The sequence below is a fragment of the Belonocnema kinseyi genome, chromosome 7, assembly GCF_010883055.1.
Source record: "Belonocnema kinseyi isolate 2016_QV_RU_SX_M_011 chromosome 7, B_treatae_v1, whole genome shotgun sequence".
Classification (NCBI taxonomy): Eukaryota; Metazoa; Arthropoda; class Insecta; order Hymenoptera; family Cynipidae; genus Belonocnema; species Belonocnema kinseyi.
The window spans coordinates 68,823,213-68,844,478 of record NC_046663.1 but is presented as its reverse complement, the minus strand read 5'-3'; the positions used below and the strand labels follow the sequence as shown (position 1 = coordinate 68,844,478).

The following is a 21,266-nucleotide window of genomic DNA, read 5'->3' as shown; positions in this document are numbered from 1 at the left end:
TTAATGGTTTAAACCTTTAAACCAGCATTTAAACATTGTTAAAATCTGTAAATTGAAATGTATGGTTAAAAATTAAAAATCTAAAATGAAAACTTTTGAAAACGAAAGAGTTTTGAATTACGCATTCTAAACTGAATGATATAATAATTGAAACAGATAAAAATTAAACTAATTATTTAATAAAAAAAGGTTAAAATCATAGTTGGAAGGATGTTTTTTTTTACTTTGTAAAATTCCCGGTCAAAAAATAAATTCCCGGTCAATTGCCGGTTTGTGACAGTCTCATAAAATTCTCGGTCATTTCGCGGACCAGCGGCCACCCTTTACTTAATTAAACTTAATTGATAAAATATAAATGATTATTTACTAATTATTAAAATTAAAATGATTAATTAACTTGATTAAAATGCTTAATTTCGGGTTGAAAATTCCACTGTTTTATATAGAGAATTCGTCTTTTTGTCTTGAAAATTCAACACTTTGGAAGAAAATTTAATTATTTTGTAGAAGATTTTTTTTTTTAATTAAAAATTAATGGGTTTTAGTGAAAATTTAACCATTCCACTTTTGTTCAAAAACTAATCTTTCCGTAAAAAATTCAACTATTTGGTTACAAATTTACCTGTTTTGTTAAAAATTATTGTTTATTTTGATAGAAAATTAATTTTCTTGGTCCAAAATACAGTTATTTGGTTAGAATTTTATATATTTAGTTAAAAATTCAACTCCTTGCATGAAAGTTCAAATATTTTCTTAAAAATTAATTTTTTGGTTAAAGATTTATAATTTTGGTAGAAAATTGAACTCTTTTGTTCGAAAATGAACTATTTTGTAAAAAATTTAACTATACCATTTTCGCTTGAAAATTAATTTTTTGTTGTTTAAAAATTAAACGGTTTGGTTGAAAATTGAACTATTTAGTTAAAAATTCATGAATTTCGTTGAAAATTTAAATTATTAAAATTAAAATGATTAATATAAATCAAATTAAAATGGTTGAAAATTTAACTGTTTTGTATAGAAAATTCGTCTTTTTGTCTTGGAAATTCAACCCTTATATAGAAAATTAAATAGCTTTGTAGAAGTTAACAAACATTTTAATTCAAAATTAATGTTTTTCAGTAAAAATTTAACCGTTCCATTTTTGGTTAAAAACTTATCTTTTTAGTTTAAAAATTCAACAATTTGCTGGAAAATTTATGTACATTGTAAAAAAAATTGTATCTTGATAGAAAATTAATTTTCTTTATCCAAAATTCAACTATTTGATTACAATTTTATATATTTTATTGAAAATTCGTCTTTTTCGGTAAAAAATAATCTTCTCGGTTAAAAATTCAACTGTTTGGTTAAAAATATATATATATTGTTGAGAATTTGTCTTTTGGTAGAAAATTAATATTGTTGGTTGAAAAGTGATCTTTTTTACTAATTTCTGTAAAGCTCGTCTTTTTAGCTTCAAAATTACAATATTTGGTTTAAAAATTATGTATTTTGTTGAGACTTCATCTTTTATACCAAAAAAAATTAATCTTCTATGGTGAAAATCTATCCTTTTCGTTAAAAATTTAATTATTCTATTATAAATTTCATTGTTTTGTGGTGTCTTCCTTTATTGAGGAGACCCTAAGTACATAAAGTACCTGATATGCATATATAAAATTTAAAAATTTGTTTTCTTATTTCTGGATCCATCCTTATTCGTATCCAATCAAAAATCGGGATTCTTCTCACGGTTTACAATCATAAACAATAAGAGAAAATATAATGATTCAAGTCACTTATTATTCAATAAAATAGTTTTTTTAGTAACCTGCTTTTTAACCAACAAAAATGCCGAATATTTAGGGTGTTAAGTAAAATAATAAATAGTGAATAATATTACTTTTATCCACGAAAATTTAAAATCTCCTAAACTGCTTTTTAAACCGTTCATAATGAAAATCGTCCGTTGCTTTCTCTTCAGCTTCTTTCCTTTTTTCTTTTGCGGTCATTTTTGGGACGTCAATCTTCTTTTGTTCCCGCAGTTGCTTGCTTTTCTGAACATCCGCGTCTTCGATATTGACTGAAATATAAAATTATTAAAATACATCTTTTTTTAGGAACAATAAATTACATGCAGAGCCCATAAAATACGCTAGCAATTTTTGGGAGAAGGAAAGACAGGGTGGCCGCTGGCTCGGAAAACCGAGAAAACCGGGAAATGACAGTGAATTTTTTTTTTTGACCGGGAATTTTACAAATTTGTAGAAGAAAAATCTGTCCACATCCGATTTCAACAGTTTTAAAATAAATTGTATTACTAAATAAAATTGTATTACTTTTAAAATTTTCCATTTAAAATTTTTATTTCTAAGCTTACATTTTTAATTTAAAGAATTTTTAAAGACTTGAAAAAATAAAAGCCTTTGATGTTGAAAATTTTTGATAAAAAAATGTTTATTTAATAGATAAATCTTTTTTTAAACTTATCTGTACTTTAAGTAATAAAAAGTAAACAAAAGCGAGTTGACAAAATGATTTTAAACCAGTTCAAAATTTGAGAATTTTCAGATTTATCGTTAAAACTGAAACGGTTTCAATGTCAAAGTCTTAGTCATTAAACAAATGTAAACGTGTGACTGAACGTTTCTAAACTATTTTCAACTTGAAAATAATTTCATAATAATATATTCTTAATTAAAGGATTTTATTACATTTAAAATATTGTTTCAGTCTAAAATATTTAATTTTTCATCCATTCAATTTGAAATCTTTAATTAAAAAAAAAAGATTAATTATTGAATATTTAGCAATATTTGAATTTTTATTTAAGACAAGTAAATTGAAACCAAATATTTGAAAGTAAAGAATCTTTAACAGAATAGTTTGACATAGAAAACCTGGAATTGTTAAAATTTCGAAGAGCCTTTAAACTTTGAACCTTACAATTTTAATTGTTGTAATTGAAATATGCTTAATTTGTGAGTGAAATTTTAAAATTGTGATGTATAATTTATAAATGAACATTTGTAGAAAAATTTGAGTAATTTTAAGAGATATTTAGGAGTTTTAAAAAGATTACAAATTATCATGTAAATTTTAGAAAGTTTTCTTAAAATATTCTAGAATCTATTTTGAAAATTTTGTTTAAATCTTTGAAAAACTTTTTAAATATTCTCTTAAAATGATTTTTCAAAATGAAAAGTTATTTTTAATTTTCTTAGCAATCTTAAGAAAATGTTTTTATTCTTTTGAAGCCTTTCACAATTCTTTAAAAGAATCTAATTTTTTTGTTTAATATCTGCGAAAATCTACATTTTGTTTTATATTAGGCTATCAATTGAAGTTTCACATTATGTTTGAATATTTTCAAAACTTCTACATATCTCTTAAGGTTACTCAAATTTCTCCTACAAATAATAAATGTTCAATTGTTATTTATACATCCAAATTGTAAAGAAATTTTCTAAAATTTGCGGGATTTTCTGAAAATTTTAGAAAAAATTCAATTATTTTGACAGATATTTAGAAGCTCTGAAAAAATTTCCAAAATAATTAAAAATTTAAAACCAATTTAAAACAACTTCTAGGTTTCTCAAGATTTTGAAATAAAATTTTGAATCTTTCCAAGGATGTTTAGACTATTTAAAAAGAAAATAATTGAATTTCTAATTTAAGAAGTGTTCAGTTAAATTTTTTTCAATTTTTCAATATTTGATGTTGCTAGCTTAAAATCCCTAAAAATTATATAATTTTGAAACTCGTAAAGTTCATTGATTTATCTTTTAATTTAGAGCATTGAAAATGATAACGTGGATTTATATTTTTTAAATTGAAAAATGTTAGTACCTTCAATTTTATACGCATAAATTATTGAGCATTTGAATACAAAATTTTTTAATTAAAAACTTTTAAATTGCAATGTTAAAAGTTCAAAATTTAATAGTTCCACTTCGAGTGCTTTCATTTGCAGCTTTTATTCATTTCGTCGATTAAAACGGCCACCCTGAAAGAGAGTCGTGCCGAAAACTTAATAGGTTTCGAATTCACTTTCATATTGCAGATATCACACTCTTTACTGAAAATGTCCCTTTTCTCGTTATTTTTATTTAAATGCAGCACGAATTAATAGCATCAAATAAGAAAATCAAACTATTTTTGGTTAAAATTTAATTTTCTCGTTAAAAAGTCTACTATCATATTTTTTGTTGGGAATTCATTTCGTTTAATTCAAAATTGTACTATTAGGTTGAAAATTTCATTCTTATGTTAAAAATGCAACTATTTGCTAAAAAACTAATTTTATCGGTTAAAGATTCGCCTCTTTCGTTGAAAATTTAGCTATTCTATTTTTTGGAAAAATAATTTTCTTGGCCAAAAAATCCATTTTTATGCAAATATGCATAAATCTAGTTAAAAATGTATCTCTTTGGTAGAATATTGAACTAGCTGGTTAAACATTCGATTTTATTAGTTGAGAAATAATGTTTTGAACTGAAAATGTAACTTTTCTATTTTTGGTTGCAAATTTATATCTTTAATTAAAAATTGATCTTTTCTAGTTGAAAATGCAACTGTTTGGTTGTAAATTAATCTGTTTTGGTTAATGATTCAACTATTGTGTTGGAAATTCATCTTACTTGGTTAATTTCAATTTTTTTCAATTTGAAATAAAAATCTTTTCTGATTGAAATATCCGCTATTACATTTTTCGTTGAGAGTTTCTCTGTGTTCGTTCAAAAAATTAACCATTTTGTTTGAAGTTAAATTACTTTTAAAACAATTCCTTTTTTTTTAATTCATCATTTTAGTTGAGAATTCATATTTTCAGGTTGAAAATTCAACAATTTCGTAAAAAATTCGTCTTTTTGGCTTAGAAATTAAATTATTAACTCGAAAATTAACTTTTCTGTTCAAAATTTAACTATTTAGCAAAAAATTCAACTACTTTTATAAGAATTTAACTATTTGGTAGAAAATTAACTTTTTTTAGGGGAAGGGGGTAAACGTTTGTAATCTGAAAATTTAAATACTTTATTTTCGGTTGAAAATATACCCTTTAGAAGTCGGGAAACCAATTATTTATTAAGAAATTAATTTTTTCAGAAAATTCTTCTGTTTACATAAAAAAATTAATTCTATTTGTTACAAATTCATCTTTTTTAGTTAAAAATTCATTATTTTATTAAAAATTTGCCTTTTTTGGTTGAACGCATCTGGTAGAAAATTCGTTTTTTTTTGCTTGAAAATTAATTTTTGAAACTGAAATTTTTTTTTCTTTGATTCAAATATTTTGTTAAAAATTCATTTTTTGTGATATTAATTTCAACTGGTTGAAAATTCATCTTTCACAACAGAAAAAAGTCCTCTTTCTTGGTGGAAAATGAACTTTTTAAATTTAAAATTGAACTTTTCGGGTTAAAAATGCAATTATCCTCTAAAAAAAGTAGCATTATTCGCTTGAAAATTCAACACAATTTTGTTGAGATTTAATCCTTGTTGTTTGAAAATTCAACTGTTTCGTTAAAAAATCATCTTTTTGATTAAGGATTCAAGTATTTGGTTCGAAAGTTGCCCTTATTGGTTGAAAATTCGTTTTTTTTTGTTTTGTTAAAAATTAATTTTTTTAACTGAAAATTTAACGATTCTTTTTTTTTTAAATCAACTATTTGATTTACAATTCATGTATTTGGTTAAGGATTAAATTATTTTGTTAAAAATTAATTTTTCGATGCAACTACAAGGTTAAGAATTTGGTTTTCTTGGTTGAATTCATCTGGTAGAAAGATTGTTTTTTTTAAATTATTTTTTGAAACTGAAAATTTAACGATTCTTTTTTTTTCAATAAATATCTTTTTAGTTGAAATTTAACTATTTGAATAGAAATTCATCTTTTACAATAAAAAAAGTAATCTTTCTTGGTTGAAAATGAACTTTTTAAATTGAAAATTCAACTTTTGGCGTTGAAAATGCACCCTACTGGTTTGAGAATTCAAAATATTTTCATTGAATTTTAATCCCCTTCCTTTGAGAATTCAAATTTTTTGTTAGAAATTCGTCCTTTTAGATTGAAAATTCATCTTTTATGGTAATAAAAAATCATCTTTCCTGGTTGAAAACTCATCTTTCTTGTTTGATAATGAAATGTTTTGTCAAAAATTCCACAATTTGGTTAAAAGTTCAACTATTTGGTTAATTTTTTTTCGTCTTTCTAAGTATTAAAATTAATTGTATGCAAAATAATTTACTCCACTTTTATTCCCCAATTTTTTATTTCGACTGGGGAGGAAAAAATAGCCCGAAATTGATAATGTAGTTTATGGACGGTCCCTTACATCTGTTGTGTTGAACGAAATTAACAGCCATATTCGTCGGCACAAATTGCGAAGGCCCATCTTTTTTTCTATGCCGATCCCAAAGAAGTTTCAACTTTGCCTCTTCTGTTGCTTCAATGTTTTTAATCTTCGCTCTGAAAGATTAAAAATTGCAGTATTCATTAAAAAGTAAATAAAAGGACTTTTAAATAAAATTTTGTATAGAAGTTTGAAATTCTTATTTCGTTTGGAACTCACTCTATGCCAAGATCGACTTCGGGAATGCCAGAGAGCATTTGATTTGAAAGCATCTCCTCGCTTCTATATGTAGAACTTTGTCGTAAATGATCCGGAACTGCTTGAAGAGCAGCTTCTTCTGGTGAACAATAGGTTCCTTGCTCATTTCCTGCAGCGTCTTCCGAATCTTCTTTATTATTGTGCTTTCTTTTAGACAAGTGCTCTTCTATATATTTAACCCTGTTGAATTACACATTTTGTAATTGGTACCATTTCAATCGAGAATCAAAAGAACGAATTATATTTGTAGAGATTGATTTCTCGTCAAATTAAAATCAAGTATTAATATTTAATTTTGAAATTTTTTAATACTTCTATACAAAATTTTTCCTGTATTAACCCTCCCATCTAAAAAAATAAGTGGAAGGAAATTATCGAAAATCTCGCACTCATTGTTGTCGAGTACTTGATTGATTGCAAACTGCGTGAATATGACTGTAAGTGGCAATTCACCCGAGAGGAATTTTAATTTTCAACATTTATTTTTATCAGAAAAACTTAAAATTGTAAATGATTCTTCAATAATAAATGATGAGGTTATATATATTTATCTAGTAATAAAGATTAAGAATTTTCTGCGTCATCCATTTAGTAAATCGAAATTTCCAAATAGATAATTCTATTTGATGATAAAAATTATTTCTTAATGTTTCCTTACTTCTTTATGGACTACAGGTAGCCAAAAACTTAAAGGTAACGATAACTTTTAAACAAAACGTAAATTTTTTAAACATTTCCAAGGTTTTTAAGGATTTAGAAGGTTTTAAGGTCATGAATTTTTTTCTTAAGATTCCAAGGAAAGTTTAAAGTAATTTTTTTGTTTAAAAACTTAATTTAAAGAAAATAATTTAAAATATTTTAAATGATTTCCTAACATTTCGGAAAGAATATAGAAGTCTTTGAAGATAAATAATTTCATTAAAGACAAAATGTAGATTTTTAATCTCTAGGAGAAGTTTAAATGATATTTTTATTTTACAGCATTTATTTTAAGAGAATATTTCAAACTTTTTAAAACTTTTTGTACATAAAATATCGGTCTCAAACTTTGAGACTATCAATTCCATCGGCATCAGCCGGTAACATTGTGCACGAAATACGAACCCTGGCGGCCACTAAACGAGGCTCTAGAGGGTTCGTATTTTCTTGTACAACGTTACCGGCTGATGCCGATGGAATTGATAGTTGAAATTTTTTTACATCTTTTATTGTTAAGCTTTGTACTTAAACGTAGTTTTCTTTCGGCTCTTGCATCTCTCAAAGTTTGAGACCTATATTTTATGTATAAAAAAAGTTCAAACATTCAAAAAATGTCGAGGTTCTGAAAAAAGATGAAATAATTTTCAGTGAAGTTTCTACCAAAATGCAGTACCTAAACGTACTTTATTGTACCCTAATACATTTTCCAAAGTTTCAGCTCGATATTTTATTTATAAAAAAAGTTCTTAGGTTCAAAAAAACATTCAGTGAACTGAAAAAGTGAGGTCGGTAATATAGGTATTTAGCTGTGGCACATGCCCTTAAGAATGAAATGTTTGAAATAAAATGTAAAGGTTTGCCTATTTATTGCATAAAAATAAAAATATTATTAATGTTAATTTAAAAATTGCCTGAGACAAGAAAAAATCGCGTGCGTGTCTGTTTTCTAGTATATATAAACTTACATGTCCTCGTCTTCATCGCGTTTATTAGTTTCAGCATTGAATTGCGTTCCTATTCCTGTATCGTAGGCATCGTTCGCCTTTTGCAATTTTGCATTTTTTAAAGCCGACATATTCACCATTCCTCCAGCTTTAATGTTGAATGGATCAGACTAGAATGAAATAAAATATATGTTAATAAAAGAAAATAACAGCAATTCTTCAATGAAAAATGTATTAATCATTAAATAAATCTTACTGTTGAGTCTTCAGATATTGTTTTACTTCCCGAATAATCACCATCGATTTTAACTCCAGCTGCCCTTTCTCGAAGTTTCTGAATAGTTTTTAGTTCTTCAAGTTTTTCTCTTAAATAAAATACAAATTTTAATTTCGAATAAAATACAAGTAGATAAGTTGGCAAATATGTCTGGGAGAGCATAATGGAAATAGTTTAATACCTTAAGGAATTATCCTCGTCGCTGTCTTCATCTTCACGAAGTTTTCTCTGCCTCAGAGGCTTTCGGGTCTTTTTTTTAAATTCCACTTTTGGAGTAGGTTCCTCTGCACTTGACATTTTTTGGAAATTGGTGGCCTGTATTAAATATATAGCGTGACCAGATGGCTTGATCGGAAAAGCTCACCCCCTTCAGCCTATAATTTCCCCCAACCCTAATATAATTTTAATTAAAGTGCGTTATTTAAACAACAGAGTTGCTACAAAATACCAATTTCAAAGAAAAAGAACAATTCTCACAAATAAGGTTGTTGTTATACCAAAAAATAAGAATTTCCCAACTAAATCCATGAATTAATTATATTTAAGTTAAAAAATTCAAACATACAAAAATGTCTACAAAATAGTTAAATTTACAACCAAAGAAATTAATTCCAACCAAAGAGATTAGCTTTTCACCAACAAGATTAAGATTCTACCACAAACATTATTTTTTGACTAAAACTTTTAAACTAAACACGGAGTAATTAAATTTTCAAAACAAAAAAAAAATCAACAAAACAGTCAAATTTTTAAGAAAAGAAATATATGTTTAAAAAAAAGTAAATAAATTTTCAAGTGTAAGAATGAATTTTCAATAGAAAAATGAATTTCGGACCAAATATTTGAATTTTCGACCAAAAAGATGAATTTTCAAACATACAAATTTTCTACCAGAAACGAAGAAAATTAACAAAATACAATCATCAATTTTCAACAAGAAGATAAATTTCTACCACAAAATCTGCCCGCTTCGTGGGCACACTCTCCGTACATAGAATTTTCAAATTCAGAAAAAAGTTGACTCAACATTTTTCAAAATGCGCTCACTTTTTGAATTTTTATCAAAAATGGCTGGTTCACGAACTCGTCCTTTCTTTTAGGACCTAAAAAAAGTGTGCCAAAGATGAGTTTGATTCGTTCATTTTTTCGAGAGTTATCGTGTTTACGGATGGACGGCCGGACAGACAGACAGACGCCATCGTGAAAACCTGATTTTCGGATTCAGAGGGTCTCGAAATGTAGAGATCCGTTGAAAAAGTGTGATGCCAAATTTCCGACAATTCTAATACTTTCACAATCATAAATGATGAGAATGTAAAAAAGACGAATTATCAACAAAGTATGCGAATTTTCAAGGCAAAAAGTTAAATTTTCAACCTTAAATGGAATAGTTATATATAGGATTAAAAAAATTCATTTTTAAACATAAAATCTTTTTTTTTGAATTGTCAAACAAACAGATTAACCTTTCATTTACAATATCAATATTCTACCACAAAAGACGAATTTTTAACTAAATAAGATAAGCTTTCAACAACAAAAAACAACAGAATTTTCAATAAAATAGTCAACTTTTCAACCACAGAAATGAATTTTCAATTATAGGAATGAAACTTCACTAAAAAAATTAATTTAAACCAAATTGTTAAATTTTTGGGCAAAAACATTAATTTTCAAGCATACTTATTAATTTTCTACAAAAACAGATTAATTCTTAACAAAATACATGTATTTTCAACCAAAAAGATTTATTTTCTACAAAAAAGACCAATTTTCAACTGTAAATAAAATTCTTATATTTACGGTTTAAAAAAAATGGTTAACATAAGAAAAAAACAAATTTTATAAAAAATTTTTTAATTCTTTACCGAAGAAATGAATTTTCAAACAGAAACATTAACCCTTTACCCACAAGATTAATATTATACCACAAAAAAAAAGAATTTGTAACTAAGCAAGATAAACTTCCAAAAGAACATGGAGTAATTAATTTTTCAAAAAAAAAAAAAGAAAAGAATTTTCAATAAAACTCTTAAATCTTTAGCCAAAGAAATCAATTTTGAAGTAAATAGTCGAATTTTCGACTAAAAATATGAATTTTCAAATCACAAAGAATAACTTTCTACTAAAAAAGACAAAGTTTCAACTAAGCAAGATAAACTTTTAAACATACACGGAGCAGTTAAGTTTCCAGTTAAGAAAATTAATTTTTGGTAACAAAAAAACCAACGAATTTTCAACAAAATAGTTATATTTGTAACCAAAGAAATAATTTTTCTACAAAGTACATGAATTTTTAACAAAAAATACACATTTTAAACTAAAAATGGAATAGTTACACTTTTAGTTAACAAATTAATTTTCAACCAATTAAAAACAGATTTCAGCATAATAGTTAAATTTTTAACAAACAAACAGCAGTTGAATTTTGAACGAAAAAGGTAAAAACTGTTATTTCAACAAAAAAATATTTGAATTTTAAACCAAAAACAGTTGAATTCAACCAAAAAATAGGGATTTTCATCAAAATAGTTGAAAAACCTTGGTAAAAAAATGGCATTTCTACCTCAACATATACATTTTTTAACCAAATAGAAAAATTTTCAACCACGAAATATTATACACAGTCAATAAAGAGACAAAATGGGATCCAAAATGATGAACTTTCTACAAAACTATTGAATTTTTAAACCGAAAATATTCAACTAAAAAAATCTACTTTTGTTTTTAACAAAATTGTTGAATTAAAAAAAAAACAATAAAATTGTGTCTCAGTACAATCTGTGCAATATATTAATTATTTTAAATACTTATCAGAACTTCCAATTTTTATAGGCAATTTGATGTTTTCCTTGTTTTAAAATATTATTAAAATTCCACACATGTCCAGTTTTTGAAATTGAATTGAACCTACTTAGTAGGTGTCAGGATATAACACAAGTAATCACAAAATCAAGGAAGCGATAAAAATACAGGACATGTTCTAATAAATCACCACAAAATATATAATCACTCTAAAATCAAAATGATATTATTGATGAAGTTGTGGTAAAAAATTATTTTCACAGAAACTTAATTGCAAGATTTGTTCGTGTAAACCTGATATAGGTCAGATTTTTTGAATGAGTCAAAAAGATCAATAAAATAAATTATTTCAAGAATTTCATCAATTATTGTTGATCTGAAATCCGATGACAAAACTGAAACAATGGATTGATTCAATTTTGAAAATAGAAGAGTAATATATAGGTTAGATTTCCTCAATCGCCAAATTGAAGAAAAGCACAAACGAAAAACTTCCTTTTCTGAATCTCATTAATCATATTAGGTCACTCATACTTACATTTATATGTAAAAATGTTAAGATAATAAGAAAACGTTGTTTTCAACCTCGAATTGACAGTTGAAAAAATATCATCATAAACAGTAAACACGGTAAACACAACACACACGAAACCAATGTACTAGCGCATGCGCTCTTAGTTTAAAACAAGTTTCCAAGTTTGACACGAAGTTGATGAATTTATAATCATTTTCTGATAATATTTTGCCAGTCGTAACAGTACTTTGAGTTAATAATTCTCGGTGCTTCTTTCTAAATATTTTGTATTTCCCAAATAAAGGATATTGATCAATTACGAATCAGTAATCAATAATCTAGTCAAATCTCTCGGGTTCTCGGATATTTCATAACCTCAAAAGAGTAGGATGTTTAGAATCAAATTTGTTGACTATTACATGCATACAGTATTGAAAAGAATATTGTTAATAATGATGAGTCAGTGAAATTTAAATAAAAGCCTTCCGAAAGTGAAAAAATAGAATCACTGACAGAGGAAAGCTTTTATCGTCGTGTGTAATGCAGTGTAATGTAATGAATCTTTTGTATACAGAAAAATGTATTGTGATCGTTAGGCATTTTTTTCACGTGGCAATAATGTAAGTAGTGCCTGGTAGTGTCTGGTAGTGCCAAATCTTTATGTAGGAAACAGCACCAAAGAAATATCCTTGACAGGACCTAACGAAATCGTGATCCATGTTTTGTAATAATAGCCATATGTGATACAGAGACTATTTTTCTTGTATGGTCCTCTACGTAGTTGACTGTAAGTATAATACCTTTATAAAATAACCCAATTTTTAATCAATTCGTTTATCGTTTGTACAATTTCATATAATGTATGTCAGAGAAACAAATCGCGATTTTACTTTGTTTTGGTTTACTAATAAATATACACGCGCGCGATTATTTTTTTGTTTCATGCAATTTTTAAATTAAAAAGAAATTTTTTATCCCATAGTATCTATTTTATATAAAATTAGATTTCTCTGTGATAAAATAATAGAAAATATTTGCAAAGACAACATTTTTGATAATTGATGAAAATTGATAACTTCAGAATCAATATATAATATTTTTATCCGATATATAGACAATCAAACCGTTGCATTTTAGTTTAAAATACCAGTTTTAGAGGAAAAACATTGACAGAACGTAACAAAAAATTATTATTTTGGAAAAATCTATTTTTTAAATTTTTTCATGGATTGAAACGTTCACTTATTAAATTCTCATGTAAAAACAACTGTTGAAAATTGAAAGTTAAATTTGCAACTGTTAAAAATTAAATTTACCATTCTCTTCCGTATAATCCAAAATTGTTAAACGATTGTGAATCTTGTTCAAATTGTAATTAGTTTTGGTTAAACCACCAATTTCCGATTAAAAAGTCAAATATAAATTACAATTGTTAACAAATACCCAAATACTAATTGTTGAAAATTGTAACTGTCATTTTATAAAAATGTTTGTGTCGATAACGATTTATATATAAAAATATAAATAATATTACTCCACATAAAATTAAATTAAAAATTATTTTTTTTTATTGAAAAATAATAAATATTAAAGTGTACCCTGTCATCCCCGTACATTTCCAGGGTGGCCATGGGACAGGAAATTTGACAAATTTATGGAAAAAATCTGTCCAAGCTTGATTTCAACAGTTTTTAAAAATAATTAGTTGAAATACTATCTTTCTCAATTATATCATTCAGTTTACAATGTGCAAAGCGAAAATCTTTCACATAAAAATTTTATATTTTAATTTTCAAGCGTAGATTTTTTATTTAAAGAATTGTCAAATGGTACCTTGGAAGAATTAAATAATTAAAAATTAAAAGCGTTTGAAATAGGCATTTTTTGATAAAAACTTGTTTAGTTGATCAACTTTGAATATACATTATAATTAGTTTAAAAATTGAACTGTACATTAAGGATTAACAAGTGAATAATAATTGATATTATGAGACGATTAGAAATAAGTTCAAAATTTAAGAATTTGCAGGTTTTAACGTTAATAGTTATACTGTTTCCATTGAAAAGTCTTAGTAATTAAACAAATGTAAACACCGGATTTGAAACTTAATGACTATTTACAATTTTGTAATTAATTTCAAAACAATATATTCATACTTAAATTCGTATTAAATTTGAAATATTGTTTTACTCTGAAATTTGAAATTTTTGAATTAGGAAAAAGAACAACTGCTTAATATTTAGAAATTTTGTATTGTTTATTTCAAATCAGTAATTACAAATCAAATATTCAAACCTATACTTTCAATGTTATAATTTTAATTGTTGTATTTAATCAAAATTAATTTGCAAGTAAAATTGTTGAATTTTGATGCATAATAAATATTGAATACCTAATATTATTCCTAGATAACATTCGAATAGATTTTTGCAGTTTTTAACAAAAAAATTAGAATATTTTTAAGAATTGTGAAAGGCTTTAAAAGAATAAAAAACATTTCTTAAGATTCTAGGAAAATTGAAAATAATTTTTGATTTTGAAAAATTAATTTTAAGAGAATGCTGATAATGATTTTAAAATATTTCCAAAATTGTCCAAAATAAATCTTGAAAATTTAAAGAAAATATTTTTAATTTCTCAGGATTAAAAGAAATATTAGGAAAAGTTTTAGGAAGAATTTGAATCATATTAAAAGATCTTCAGAAGTTTTGAAAAAATGTTAAAATAATGTGTGTTTAATGTGTCTAGCTTAAAATGATTTGCAGCTGGTTTCAAGACGGACCGAAAGCACTGCTTTACAATTTGATGCTTCTTTCGTAAATAATTCTTTTGCCACATTTAATTCTTTACGAAATTGAACCATAAAGATTAACAGTATTTAAATAACAATTTACACTGTAGTATTTCACAACTAATGGCGAGAACTTTAATGAAAAAAAACTGTCTAATAAGGTTTTCAACAACAATGATTGCGAGATTTTCTAGATATTTTGTTACATCACTTTTTTAGAGAGACTATTTTTTATATTTTACACGTATTATACTTCAGATGACGGAGAAATTAGAAATAGTGAAGGGTCAAAAATTCAGTAGCTATGAAGAGTTGAAAAAATTCGTAGAAGAATTTCAAAAATGTAGCAAACAAAGGTTTCGAAAGCAAAGGTCGAAATATATCGCGCAAGCTCATTTAAGAAAGGAATTTAAAAAGGAGCTGGTTTACTATGAAATGGAATTTGTTTGCATCCACGGAGGAATTTACAGAAGAAGAGGATCTGGAATTCGTGAAACAAGGTTGAATTTATTTTTTCTTCAGCTAAAAATCTTGAAATAAACTTTAAAATTACTACAAGTAGTTCTACAATTAAGAAGTTTATTTTCAGAACACTATGCACGAATTGTCCTAGTTTTTTTAAGTTGAGGGCTTCTCAGGATGGTACAAAATTAGAAGTAAAAAGTCTGAACATGGTGCATGAAAATCATGGAACGATAGAGGTTTCTTTACAAAATATTTTCTGTCCTAATACTCTAATATTTTGTATAAAATCATTCAAATTAAAAGTGGCATATTTTACTTTTTTTGCCCTATATTAGGATCCTTTGGGTAGTATTTCCAAGATGACAAGGGTTTCCACCTGTATGTTGTCAAAGAACAAAAATCAAAATGCCAAAGAAGAATTGAATGAATCAGTGAACGATCAAATAAAATCTACCCCTCCAATAGAGAGTCTAAAGGAAGAAAAAGGTAAATGCAAATTTTTTTTTACTTTTAAAATACGTTAATTTAGGCTAAATTCAAACTATATACTCTTTCCATCTTCCCTCTTTTTTTAAATTGATCTTTTCCTCTGTTTCCAAGAAACTTTTCCTTTTTCTCATTTTTTTTTCTTTTAAAAGTGAAATGAATTAATAGAATCCAATAAGAAAATCCAACTATTTTTTTGTTTAAGTTAATTATTTTTGATTCGAAAGTTTACTATTGTATTTTTGGTACATAATTCATCTCTTTTGCTTAAAATTTCTACTGCTATTTAGATAAATATTTTATTATTTTAAGTCATCTTTGTTGATCGAAAATTCTACTGTTTTGATCAAAATTCAAATGTCTTCTAAATCTAACAATTTGGTTGAAAATTAAACTATTTAGTGAGAAAGTTATCTTTTTTTTTTAAATTCGACCATGTGGTTGAAAAATCATCTTCCTAGTTTGAAAATGCAATTAATATTTAAAAAAAAATTTAATTATGTTGTTTGAAAATTCAACTATTTTGCTAAAAAGTCAAATTTCACTGCTTTGTTGACAATTCGTCTTTTTCGATTGAAAATTCATTGTTATTGCTAGAATAATCATCTTTTTTGGTTAATAATTAACTCTTTTTTTGAAAATGTATCGTTTAGTCTACAATGATATATTTGGCTAGAAGTGCAGCTTTTTTGATATTAAAGTGATTATTATTTGGTTAGAAGTTTAATTATTTTGTTGAAAATTCGGTATATTCAATTTGGAAATCTTGTTTACAGTCACTATAGAATAAATAAATCAAAGATTCAGAATCACGATTTAAATCGATTTAAATCGGATTAACACTTGTAAAATTTTTTGAAGAACCTAAGATTCAGCGACCCAAATACAGTTTAAAAAAATTCAATTTTGATTTGAAGAATTTGGGATCGCAGAATTAAAATGATTAAAGTATTTTCGTTTGTTGAAATATCAACTATTACATTTTTCGCTGACAAGTTAAAATTCTACTAGGGACCTTGGTTAAATTTTGTAACAGCTTAAGGGGAATTTTATTGGTCAGAGATTTAACAACAACAAAATCCTGTTAACGTCAGAGAATTTCTATAACTTCAAATAACTTTCAAGAAGAATAATCTCGAAAATTTTCAACTTCAATTTTAAATTGTCTTTTTCCCTTTATAAAATATTCTAGGTTAAAAATATTACAAGTTTAAGATTCTGGTATTTGAATATTAATGGTTAGTAATTTAAATGCCTTGTACTTATATTTAAATGTCTTTTTTTGCAGTTTCTTCCTTTTGAAGATGATATTTTTTGTTACAAATGTTATTATTTTATTTAAAAATTCAATATTTTTGTTAAAAATTCATCTTTTCTGATATTATTTGATATTTGAAGCTCGTATTTTGATGTTCAAAAGTCAAATTTAAATCTTTTTTGGATGAACCTTCAACTATTTTTTGAAAGTTTGTGTTCTTATTTTTAAACTTCATCTATTTTCCTAAAAATTGCATCTTTCTTGAATAAAAATATGACTGTTTGGTTCAAAATTCAACAGTTTTGTTAAAAATTCATCCTTTGTGGTTGAAAATTCACCTGTTTTTGTTGGAAATTCGTCTTTTTAGGTTGAAAATTTAAGTATATTCGTAGAAAATATACTTCTTGTTTAAAACTTATATTTTGATATTGAAAAGTCGAACTAAAATATTTGTTAAATGATAATTAAGTTTTTTCCTTTTTTATTCATAAATTCACTTTTTTTAAATAGAAATTTCATATTTCTTTGATATAAATGCAACTGTTTAATTACACATTAATCTTTATTGTTTGAGAATACAACTGTTTTATTTGAAAATTTTGTTTGAGCCACTTTTTTAAGAAATAATTTTCTTGTTGAAGTTTTATATTTTTAGTTAAAAATGTATCTCTTTGGTTGAAAGTATAACTGTTTTGTTGAAAACCTATTTTTTAATTGAAAATTTAACTGCGTTGGTAAAAGTGGGAAGATTTTTGAAATTTTTTTTATCCTAATTTATTTTTAATCTTAATCTCCTCTAATCTCTGGTTGAAAATGTAACTATTGTGTTGAAAGTTAATTTTTTTTCTCGGAAAATTCACATTTTTTTGTTTGAAATTTTAATTTTTGTACAGAAAATTCGTCTATTCGCTTGAAGGTTCAACAACTTAGTTGAAAATTTTTTTTATCTTAATTTATCTTTAATCTTAATCTTTTTTACTCTCTTTGGTTAAAAATTTTATTACTGCGTTGAAAATTAATTTTTTTCGGAAAATTCACTTTTTTGTTTGAAAAGTTAATTTTTGTACCGAAAATTCGTCTATTCGCATGAAAGTTCAACAATTTAGTTGAAATTTTTTTATCTCCTGATTAAAAATTGTTATTTGTTGGAAATTCGTATTTTTGGGTTAAAAATCAATTTAAAATTTTTTAAATCTTTTGGTTTCAATATCAACTATTGCTTTTTTTGTCGAGAATTCATCATTCTAGCTCGGAAATTCAATTATTTTGTTGAAAATTTAAATAATTTGTTGAAAATTCAAGTATTTTGTAACAAAAATGATCTTTTATGGTATCAAAGTCTTTTTTAACAAATAAATAAATTTGAAATGTGCATCTGAAATATTGTTTATTTCGGTTAGAAAACAACCTACGCTTAAAATATGACAAAAAATTAAAATGCTGATGTTTGAATGTTAATGATCAGGGAAAATAAAAAAAATAGTCAAGGAAAAATCTGGGAATTTTGAAAATGAAGTTCTCACCCTGCAAAGTATCTATTATCTTGAATACACAAAATTTCCATTAGTTTCAAGTCTCGTATCGTATTATTTCTGGTAACTATAAATAATGTACGATCACTACTTTTTTTTTAATTCAGTTTTTCGTTGAATAGTTATCATTCTAGTTGAAAATTAATCACCTTGGTTGAGAATTTAATTACGTTATCGAGAATCTGTGTATTTTGTTGGAAAATCGTCTTTTTTTTGTAGAGAATTAATCTTTGTGTTTGAAAATTCATCTTTTTTGTTGAAAATTTAACGATTTGGCGAAAAATGCAATATATTTCGACTTTAAATCTTAGGAATATAAAGTATTTGGAATTGAATTCATTATAGTCCCTACGTTGATTTAAAAAAAATTGATTCCGCTATAATTCCCTTATTTTCTTGAAAAAACACCCATTATTTCTATTTTGAGAGAATTCTAGGTTGTCAAATAAACTTTTTCCTTTAAGCAAGCCGTAAATTTTTGGAGAAATCTGAAATGAGACAGGGCGCAACACCATTACCATTCTGTGTGAAACAATTGAGACAACGAGCAATAAAAGAAGAATTTTTAGCTGGAACGAGTAATTCGGATGACGAAGGCAGTACATCTTGTAATTCTGATAATGATGAAGAAGAAGCCAGTATTGAGAGCAAAGTAACTGACAATGCAAATAATAATAACCATTATGTATTTGTCGAATATGTACCTAACATATCGGTAAACAAAACCGTAAAATCCGAGTCAGAGGATTTAAAAACTATGGATTGCGAGCAAGTTGGTAAATCGTTTCCATGTAATCAAACCCGTAAATCTATTGCTACGCAAACCAACTCTAAGATCTACAGCATCGAAATGTTTCGAACAAACAACAATGCCATTTTATTTTACACTGGTTTGGAATCCTACGAAAAATTTAAAGCGGTTTACAAAACTTTGGAACCGAACAAACCGCCCTTTCTTCATTATCAGGGCGACGTGACCTCCATTGGTAAAGAAGACCAGTTGTTTTTAACCTTGATGAAATTATGGCGAAACACTGAAGATTATGAATTGTCCCTGTTCTTCGGGATCAGCAAAATGTGCGTTTTCAATGTCCTGATTACATGGATTAATTTTATGCATCAAATGTGGTCGATGACTGATTGGTGGCCCAGTGAGGAATTTATAATTTTCTACATGCCTAAATTATTCAAACAGTATTACCCCTCAAATAAATTTCTGCGAGATGTCACAAGGATTGCACAGCTGCATGAGGACAGTATTGAGAATGATGCATACGAAGAGGATCTAGACATGTCTAGTCCGGGGAATAGACAACTTGCCTCGGATCGAATCTATGTTAAAAAATTAGTCAATTTAACTAAGAGATTTAAGATTCTTCGAAAGTCGTTGAAAATGTGCTACGCTCCTCTGGGGCAGAAAGTATATGAGATTTGCTTAATGATGTGTAATTTTACGGAGGATCCAAATACGTAATAAATAATATTCATTTGTTACTTTGGGATTGAGAATTGTAAGATATGGACAATTGATGAAGGGCTTAAGAACACCTAAAGAACAGGGTGTCTACTAGGTACTAGGGTGATCCAAAAAATTTCTTTTCTCGAATTTTTATGGGGACATCTCAGAAATTTGTTCGAATCCACACAAAAATAAAAGAATTTTTTTATTTTGAAAAAAAATTGTTAATCTTATTCAGAATCATCAATATTGTTTCAATCGAGTTGAAACTCAACATTTTTATTCATAATTAGCCATAGAATATGCATAAAATATTAATTTTCAAATATCAACATTATAAGTCTGTTTTATAGGGTCCCAAAAAACTCCCATGAAAAATGGGTTTTGCGAGTTTTTGGCGCTAATTATGACTTTTTTGGCGATTTTTTTTAATGTAAATTGTTTCTGGCACATAAAAGACTATTTCATACTTATAATTGGATGTTCAAATAAATTGTTTAAACAATTTATTATATTTTTAGCCATTTTCTCAAAGAATGGAGTTAGAATGACGCGGTTTTTTCAAAAATTTTCTACTTGTCCAGTTTTCAATTAGAGGAATGTGATAGTTCAATAATATTAACAAGAGTGATTATTTAAACAATTTATTATCATTGCTAATAATATTCTGTTTGCTTAATTGGTAAAATGTTGCGGTTTTTCTGAAATTTTCAACTGTCTATTTTCCATTAGGTGTGACTTAATAATTAAAGAAATTTACCCAAAAAAATTCTTTAAACAAATTATTATTGTTTATGACTACCTTCATCTGCCCTTTTCTCACTTAGTGAGGTAATAATTGATGAAAGTTAACAAAAAAGCTGTTGAAACAATTTAATATTGTTTTTAACTAACTTTTCTCAGGTACGTACAAAAAAGTGGCGTTTTTTTTTATAAATCTTTAACTTTGCATCGCCTTGCCTTTTTATTTATGAAGAAATAATAAGTCAATCACGAAAAAATGATTTTTCAAATAGTATTGTTGTGTTCAATATAATCAGCGTAGAACATTTGAAGCATATTTTAAATATCTGTTTTATTTCAAAAAAATGTATTCACAAAAAAGAAAGAGATTATTTCAAATGTATTTTTGTCTAATGTTTATTTCTTTATTATTAATAACTAAGCAGACGAAGCAAAGTTAAATATTTTATAAAAACACAACTGTCTAGCTCTTATCTAAGAAAAGATAGTAATAAACAATAATAAATTCTTTAAACAACTATTTTGTTCACTTTCATTAATTAATATGTCAATAAGTTAAAAAGCAGAGAAAGGTAAAAATTGCCATAAAAACCCGCAACAATCAGACATTGCTATAGATGAAGAAGGTTATAAGCAATAACTATTTGTTTAAACAATTATTTTCGCTGAATTTAATTAATTATTAAGTCACGCGTAAT

At 25.9% G+C, this 21,266-nt stretch overlaps 2 protein-coding genes across 3 annotated transcripts; one reads left to right on the top strand and one right to left on the bottom strand.

Annotated features, from left to right (window-relative positions):
• Positions 1–1,565: 1,565 nt before the first annotated feature.
• LOC117177133 (telomere length and silencing protein 1 homolog) lies at positions 1,566–11,980 on the bottom strand. Of its 2 annotated transcripts, none has more exons than XM_033367631.1 (7): positions 11,857–11,972; positions 8,695–8,905; positions 8,493–8,601; positions 8,258–8,406; positions 6,555–6,773; positions 6,318–6,451; positions 1,566–2,065 (listed from the first exon to the last, which is right to left on the bottom strand). In XM_033367631.1, exons 2-7 carry the CDS (start codon positions 8,808–8,810, stop codon positions 1,902–1,904), a joined length of 891 nt encoding a protein of 296 aa, XP_033223522.1. In that variant the 5' UTR covers positions 8,811–8,905; positions 11,857–11,972; the 3' UTR covers positions 1,566–1,901. The 2 variants fall into 2 exon arrangements, with proteins under 2 accessions (XP_033223522.1, XP_033223521.1); XM_033367630.1 differs by having other exon boundaries at positions 1,568–2,065; positions 8,695–8,828; positions 11,857–11,980.
• Positions 11,981–12,029: 49 nt separating this feature from the next.
• Positions 12,030–20,042, top strand: LOC117177132. Its single transcript, XM_033367629.1, has 5 exons — positions 12,030–12,619; positions 14,883–15,124; positions 15,214–15,325; positions 15,425–15,575; positions 18,830–20,042. Exons 2-5 carry the CDS (start codon positions 14,883–14,885, stop codon positions 19,837–19,839), a joined length of 1,515 nt encoding a protein of 504 aa, XP_033223520.1. The 5' UTR covers positions 12,030–12,619; the 3' UTR covers positions 19,840–20,042.
• The last annotated feature ends 1,224 nt before the right edge of the window (positions 20,043–21,266 follow it).

What these genes read in the sequence shown, in the direction of transcription:
- LOC117177132 (XM_033367629.1), top strand. Translation starts at nt 14,883, where the DNA reads ATGACGGAGAAATTAGAAATAGTGAAGGGTCAAAAATTCAGTAGCTAT. An exon ending in TCTGGAATTCGTGAAACAAG is followed by an intron (nt 15,125 to 15,213) that starts GTTGAATTTATT and finishes GTTTATTTTCAG; the next exon opens with AACACTATGCACGAATTGTC. An exon ending in GAGTCTAAAGGAAGAAAAAG is followed by an intron (nt 15,576 to 18,829) that starts GTAAATGCAAAT and finishes TTTTCCTTTAAG; the next exon opens with CAAGCCGTAAATTTTTGGAG.
- LOC117177133 (XM_033367630.1), bottom strand. Translation starts at nt 8,810, where the DNA reads ATGTCAAGTGCAGAGGAACCTACTCCAAAAGTGGAATTTAAAAAAAAG. An exon ending in CAATATCTGAAGACTCAACA is followed by an intron (nt 8,407 to 8,492) that starts GTAAGATTTATT and finishes ATTTCATTCTAG; the next exon opens with TCTGATCCATTCAACATTAA. An exon ending in GAAGTCGATCTTGGCATAGA is followed by an intron (nt 6,452 to 6,554) that starts GTGAGTTCCAAA and finishes TTAATCTTTCAG; the next exon opens with AGCGAAGATTAAAAACATTG.